This window comes from Bufo gargarizans, chromosome 2 (genome assembly GCF_014858855.1).
Source record: "Bufo gargarizans isolate SCDJY-AF-19 chromosome 2, ASM1485885v1, whole genome shotgun sequence".
Classification (NCBI taxonomy): Eukaryota; Metazoa; Chordata; class Amphibia; order Anura; family Bufonidae; genus Bufo; species Bufo gargarizans.
Genome location: NC_058081.1, coordinates 142,485,786 through 142,493,440, shown reverse-complemented (window position 1 = coordinate 142,493,440; position 7,655 = coordinate 142,485,786). Strand labels below are relative to the sequence as shown.

The 7,655-nt window shown below is 44.9% G+C and overlaps 1 protein-coding gene across 5 annotated transcripts in view; it reads left to right on the top strand.

The window, feature by feature from the left end:
- The first annotated feature begins 248 nt into the window (after nt 1–248).
- EDC3 (enhancer of mRNA decapping 3) overlaps nt 249–7,655 on the top strand; it is a 76,492-nt gene continuing 69,085 nt past the window's right edge. For 3 of the 5 annotated variants that reach the window (XM_044283242.1, XM_044283241.1, XM_044283238.1), the window contains exons 1-3: nt 249–309; nt 2,263–2,452; nt 6,448–6,716. In XM_044283242.1, coding sequence (XP_044139177.1) covers nt 2,289–2,452; nt 6,448–6,716 — 433 coding nt within the window. In that variant the 5' untranslated portion in view covers nt 249–309; nt 2,263–2,288. Of the gene's footprint in view, nt 317–409; nt 648–2,262; nt 2,453–6,447; nt 6,717–7,655 lie in introns of those variants that run through there. The other 2 variants (XM_044283239.1, XM_044283240.1) reach the window with 2 other exon arrangements.

Genomic DNA, 7,655 nt, shown 5'->3' with positions numbered 1-7,655 from the left:
GCTGCTTTTCCACAACTGTTTAAGCTGAGCTGCGATTGGTTGTTATGCCTATCAAGGCCACGTTTCCCTATTCCTTCTATGGAGCTCAATGTCTTTCACTTCATCTAAGGAGCAAGAGGTGGCCACATTCCACACTCAATAAAACACGCCTACAATTGCACTACTGTGCACGCGGACATTTGAGAGTTGTAAATAGGAAGGCGTTTGCCGCTCGTTTCCATAGCAACCGCACACACTCCTTACACACCGGCAGTGACGTCGTTAAGTGGGCGCCCGGAACCGGAAGCTGTTCTTGGAGACTTCTTTGAGGTAAAAGGTGGGTTTATAACTGTTTACACTTGTGTTGTTATCTCCCTGCCTGGGCACCGTCGCAGGTTTGTTCAGTGTGCGGGTACGAGGCGGCATTAGCGGGGCTATATACTCACTGTATGTGCTCAGTGAGGGGTCCCATAGTGACCCATGTGCCCGCAGCTGTGGGACAGGTCCTTGCTGGAGACTCCACGTGTGGTCGCAGGGTTTCTTCAGATGTTCCCGCCCCCAGGACGCGTCATATAAATAGGAGACGGCTTGTATCCCTTGTCACCTCATGTAACGTGTCAGCTGGAAACCTGATTTACACAGCGGAAGACCTGAACGAGCCCCTGGCTGTATGTCCCCCATAAACATGGCGTCAATTGTTCTTTGTCGGGGGAGACTCGATAAAACAAACCCAGACACCTTCATAGCGGCCATATATTGTCATTCTGGAGTTTGGGAAGTTGTGTGACAACCCTTGTGGGAATTGTTGTGGTGGCCATTGTCCTTAACTCCTCAGTGACAACACTGATTCCTAACCATAAATGACCCCTCATTCCCTTGTGCGGCAGCGGTTCTTTTAGGAGCCTTCTTTGCAGGTTACAAGAAAAGCGCAGGAGGAAATATAGCAGCATGCAGAAGTATTTTATTTTCAGATGTGGATGTGATGCCCCCCATTATAGCCAGTGGCGGCTGTGAGTCGCTGTTGGTGTCTGGCTTATGGTGGTTCCAGCACTTTAGGTTTGTTTTTTGTCCTCCCTATACTGGAGCAGACAAGCGGTGAACCTGGCTTAAAGGGATTGGCTGGGCTTTTACTGTTTCAGGATAGGTCATCAATAGTAAAAGCCCAGACAACCCCTTTAAAAGGGTTGTGTGACAATGGGAAGGTTTTTGGTCCCCTGCACTTTAATTGACAGGGCCAAGCAGTGTAAATGTCACCCCACCTGGCCCTGTCAAAGTGCAGAGGGCGTGGCTGTTTCGGAGAAAGCAGAGCCTCTAGGTGTAACAGCAACGCCCCAATTGCTCCTAAAGGCTCATTAGCTTATATTATGCGAGCACATATGAACATGGGACCAACGCAGATGCCTTCAGCTGCCGAGTGCACATGTAACGGGTCAGCCAGTTTCATAGGTGCAAATAAGATGCCCTTGTAGTGATAGGCTGTCACTAGCTGCTTAGCAGGCACCCTCCTTAGGGCTTGTTTACACGACCGTGTGAAGCCCGTGCTGTGGACCGCAAATTGCAGTCCGTCCATGGGGCAGCCACGTGGGGATGGCAGACCTATTCACTTGAATGGGTCCGCGAGCCGGCCGTTCCTGGAAAAAGATAGAACTTGCTCTATCTTTTTGCAGTGCGGAGGCACAGAACGGAATCCCAGAAAGCACTCCGTAGTGTTCCGTTCCGTGCTTCCGTTCCGCATCTCCGGATTTGCGGACCCATTGAATTGAATGCACACGGAACGGTGCCTGAGTATTTTGCGTATCCGCATTGCGGCAACGGGCAGCACACGTTCGTGTGAATGAGCCCTTACTCTGGTGCCAGAAAGGGGCCTTACAGTGGAAGGAGCTCGTTACTACAGCTCTGCTCCCATTGACTTCAGTAATTGTAGTAACAAGCTCCCTCCACTGCGAGTTTGACAGAGCTGTTTATTTATGGCGCAGACTTCCAGCAACAGAGCTACACCCAAACAACTGATTGTCGGAGGTTTGGGGCGTTGGACCCCCCACTGATCAGCTTGTGATGGCCTGTTCTGAGAATAGACCATCACTTAGTAAAGGCTGGACAACCCCTTCAAAGCTGTGGTTGAATACGTTTATGTATGCATATGATTCCATAGACTCTTGATCACATCTTTCTGCGATGGTAAAAGGTTGCATGTGGCCAGATATCAAGCCTTCACCTAGTGTGATAATGTCTACTTCAACTTATATTATTATAATGCTTTTTACAAACTTTTATGTCTTCTAGCACTCTGGATAACTGAAGCCTGTACCATGGCAGGAGATTGGCTTGGGAGCATTGTATCTATAAATTGTGGAGACACCCTCGGAATGTACCAAGGCTGTGTATCTGCTGTTGATCAGATCAATCAGACTATATCACTCATGCAGCCCTTCCACAATGGGGTTAAGTGCCTCGTTCCAGAGGTTACATTCAGGTGAGTTGATAACTTTTTCTCATAGGCCCGTGCTTTTGGTGGCCATACTCAGGGTTTCAGGACTAAAGGTTTTATATGGAAGGATACATTCACTCAGGGTGGTATCAGTGCATCATTATTATGATGGTTTTGTAGTGCAACTGTCTGCAGTATTAATACCTGCCCATATGATTATGCCATTGAAATTCCTTTGTCATCCTTCCCTGTAGACATGTAGTCAAATGTAAAGCGCAATATAAAATTATGATGTTTATAAAGTTAGGTTCACATTGCATCTAAGGCTCTGTTAGGCTGAGTTCACACGAGCGTGACAGATTAGGTCCGGATGCGTTCAGGGTGCGTTCAGTTAAACTCGCACCATTTTGCAAGCAAGTTCAGTCAGTTTTGGCTGCAATTGCGTTTAGTTGTTCAGTTTTTTCCGCGCGGGTGCAATGCGTTTTGATGCTTTTTTCACACGCGTGATAAAAAACTGAAGGTTTACAAACAACATCTCCTAGCAACCATCAGTGAAAAACGCATTGCATATGCAGATGCAATGCGTTATTAACGCAGCCCCATTCACTTCTATGGAGCCAGGGCTGCGTGAAAAACGCAGAATATAGAACATGCTGCGATTTTAAAGCATTGCAGAAGTGATGCATGAAAAAAAATGCTCATTTGCACAGCCCCATTGAAATGAATGGGTCAGGATTCAGTGCAGGTGCAATGCGTTCACCTACTGCATTGCACCCGCGCGGAAATCTCGCCCGTGTGAACTCAGCCTTAGGGGCCTCCTCACAGAAGAAATATAGCACAGCATGCTGCTCTGTTTTGTCAGGTAAAATGCTTACCTTCACGCTTCTCCATCATTTGATGCGGAGTAATGTGACAGGAAAAGGTCAAGGGCACCGAAAGAGATCAGGGTACAGCAGAGTGATGAATGCCAGTCTGTGTAATGACTATGGGCCAGATTTATCATTAGCTCAAGTCAGAATAATGGAGTGAAAAAGTCGCAAATTTTTGCGCAATCACTAAAACTGCGCAAAAATTTGCGACTTTTTTCTGCTCTGCACTATACTCGCCAGTTTTATCAAAGTGGGTGTGTTTTCCTATGTAAATTAATCTCTAGACAGATTTACTATTGAGACTATTTAAAAAGTCGCAAAAAATTGCACAATTTCACTCCAGTGAGGACCATGCTTATCTTATGAGACTTTTTAATAGAATAAACTTAAATATGGATTATTTGCATATAATCACTCACATAAATCTTTGAAACCGTATTTTAGTGATCTGGATGAATTAAAACTTAGCTTTTATTCTAGCTCTTATAAGATAAATAAGATTTTGTTCCTCAAAATGAAAGTAAAGAGGTAGGTAATCGTAGATTGCTCACAGTATCCCACGATATACGGGACTTGTACTGAGGGCAATACTGAAATGTCCACAAGGGCAAAATATAAAGTGGCTGATGTATTCCAAACGTGATGTTTCAAGGTCTAGACAATTTGGATGGTACGCATCAGTATTCAGGCCACAAGTGGTCAGGTTTTGGTGCACACAGCCGCCAATATCTGACACGTCAAGGTGGACACATAACAAATATTAAACAACAAAAAATCTATATGCACAACGACAAAAACAACATAAATAATGACATGGATGTATGTGTATATCCGTGTTACATATTGCACACTCACACATCCACAGCATATAGGTGCACGGCGGCACCGCTTAAGAAAAAGACACACCACCAGGTGTCCTACCGTACAGATTTGATATACTCCAGGCACCTGTGTTCTTTTATGTCTTTATCAGGCAGGGTGGTCCTTTTCGGCAGTTGGAGGCTATTTGAAGGGAATAAAGACGATGATTTTTCTTTTCTATCCCTATAAGGCCCTCGCAGCCCTACAATAAGCCTCCAAGACTAGCCACGGGGTGTCCCACTAGTTGGGCCCCCGTCCGGAACCTAGCCCTGGAATTGTGGTCCCTAGAAAGGCCCTACAAGGATCCCTACATGCACGTTTCTGGGGTAGGGCAATGAGCCCTTCCCCTCATCAGGGGATATAGTTTCTGAGGGCCGGAGAATACAAAAAGAGAGTCACCAAAAGTGGTGACTCTCCTATAAAGTAAGGCGCACAGGTGGGTGTGCAACCGGCAATGGGAATGAAGGAGAGGAGACAGATAGAATAACGTCTCCTCCCTTCCGTCACTAAGGTGGAGCGCACAGATAGGTGCACAGCCACAGTGTAAAGTGGAGTGCACAGATACGTGCACAGCCGCAATAAGGATAGAGAAGGGGGACAGATGAAAGCGCCCCTTATCCTCTTAAGGTGCACAGGTTGGTGCCGCAGGCATATGTCTTACCTGGTCTGGAGATGTACGCGTCCGCTCTTTTGAAGGTTCGCGCCGGGATATCGGCACGTCGCACGCCATGATGACGTCAGCCCTTCCCTCAGTGCGGCGGCGGGCAATGATGACGTTTTGCCCTTACTTTGCGTGTCATGCCCATACGCCGATTGTGCGCTGCGCATGCGCGACAGTACGCGTACATTATGTTTCCAATACCATCGCATTAGTGCCTGAAATAATGTATCCAGGCCGTAATGCACAAGGATAATTATTGGATTCCAGTATACAGCCTCCATAGGTCAATGTTTATATTTATATTATACCAGCAGACCATCGTACTGGTAACTTGACTCTCATAGTGGGGCTGTATTCAAAAAAGGTGCTGTTGTTTTATTTATATGTCGTTGATCAGGTACTACTATCAGCGACACACAAAAGAATAAGAGAGATGGAGTATACATCGGGCGCCAGACAAAATAGTATATGTTGTGCAGGCGCGCTGTATAGACCTACAAATATAGAAATACGGACAAGGGATAGATATATGTATTTTCTTGTCCGTATACACGGGCGTATTGATATATAAGCTCCGTATAGGGGTGAGTCTGTGGGCAGCGGAACACGTGTCCAACAGATTCACTCAAAAACTCTGATGTGGGTATACAACATAAATTATTTAGTGGTATTTGTTGCGGTCTTGTTGATTTCGTTTTTTAAAAGGTGGTCAGCAAACAGTGACACCAAGCAGTTAATGGGTATTCCATCCCATGTTTCCCATGCAACCGAAGTTTAGTAAGGCAGGGTGAGGCAGTTTTAGGTATATATTTTTAGTTAAATCTGTATACAAAACAGATTGAAGGGGTATTCTTAAAGGAAACAACCAAAATGGAGGGACTCATTCAAACCCTTGGGGGATACCGTGTCCAGTTGGAAGGTCCAACGTGCTTCTCTTTGAAGTAGGAGACTTTTTAATAGAACATGTGACTTTTTCGTAAAGATGTGCGACTTTTGTAAAGCTGCTTACTGACGGATAAACTGCTACCGTCAAACCACATTTATTACAGTCTTAGGCTCCTTTCACACCTGCGTTCAGGTTTCCGCTCGTGAGCTCCGTTTGACGGGGCTCACGAGCGGCCCTGAACGCAGCCGTCTGGCCCTAATGCATTCTCAGTGGAGGCGGATCCACTGAGAATGCATCCGTCTGCCAGCGCTCAGCCTCCGCTCCGCTCAGTGAGCGGACAGCGTTCGGGTGTCCGCCTGGCCGTGCGGAGGCGAGCGGATCCGTTCCGACTTACAATGTAAGTCAATGGGGACGGATCCGCTTGAAGATGACACCATATGGCTCAATCTTCAAGCGGATCCGTCCCCCATTGACTTTCAATGTAAAGTCTGAACGGATCCGCTCAGGCTACTTTCACACTTAGAAAATTTTTCTAAGTTATAATGCAGACGGATCCGTTCTGAACGGAGCCACTGTCTGCATTAATATGAGCGGATCCGTTCAGAACGGATCCGATCAAACGCAGGTGTGAAAGTAGCCTTAAAGGGCCGTTCATAAATCTGACTTTGCTAAAACTGACTTTAGCCATATGTGAAAGTGGAGTGAGCTGTCAGTCGTGATAAATCTGGCCCTATATGTTTAACACAATTATTTTCTCATATAGGGCAGGAGACATTGTAGAGCTGAAGATTTTGGAGATTCCTGTAGATAGCGGACGGCAGACAAACATAAGTGTGACTACAGACTACGTAAATGGTACAGCAAAACAAAGGCCAATAGAGACAAGTAATGCACAGAACATCCCCCGTAGACCAGATGCGAGGAGCAATGATTCTGTAGGCACTTCCCCGCAACCATGCCCAAAAAGTTATGTGGACAGGCAAAGTGAAGGCCTCAACCAGCCCAAGAACTTTCGTCGTCGGCACAACTCATGTGAGTACTAACATGAATGGGAATAATGTCATTTAACCATGAGCAGATGGATTTTCACCACTTTCATGTTCCCTATATTCGGCTTTCAAATAAATAGCGACAGTCGTTCGTATTTCATTGTGTGCAATATATCACAATATCAAATTTTTCTGTAAAAAAGACATCTTTTTATTATTCCATGTACATTTTCTTCTTTTCTGCCTTCTGTTTAATTTGTTATAGGGAGTTTCAGATTTCTGTGACTGGTAAGTACTATGTTAAGTCGCTCTGGTTACTAATTGAGCTTTTTCATCAAGAGCTATGTACTATAGGATTCCACACAGATGTAGGTCAGGAGTTCTCTTCCTTGTTCACATCATTTATGATTACCTTTCCTAAATTGGTTCCATAAACCGTGGTTCTCTTTAAAAATACAAAATTATTATTGTGTTAATTTTATTGTCCGTAAAAAATAAAGTATTTTGTAAAATTTTCAGTTTTCCAATATATTTTCTGTATCCATACATCAACATTAAGGTCTTTGTTTTCTGACATTTTAATAGCTACCTTCATTTTTCACATTAGGTTGATAAAAATCTGTTAGTCATGTGATAGTACTCTTACTAGTATTTCCCATAGACTGCAAGCAGAGATCTTTTAATTAATCTTTTCACTTGTTTGTTGTTAAAGTATTGATACATAGCAAAACGTATATAATTTTGTATTGCTGGAATAATACTGATCCACAGAATAAGGCCTCTTGCACACGTCCTTTGTGTGCATCCGTGTCCCTTGTGCCGTTTTCCATGATTTTCTGTGGACCCATTGACTTTCAATGGGTCAGTTGAAAACTCGGAAAATGCACCGTTGTTCATCCGCGGGCGTGATCCCTGTTTCCTGTCCGTCAAAAAAATATGGCTTGTCCAATGAAATTAATACAGTAGAGGGGGGGGGGGGGGG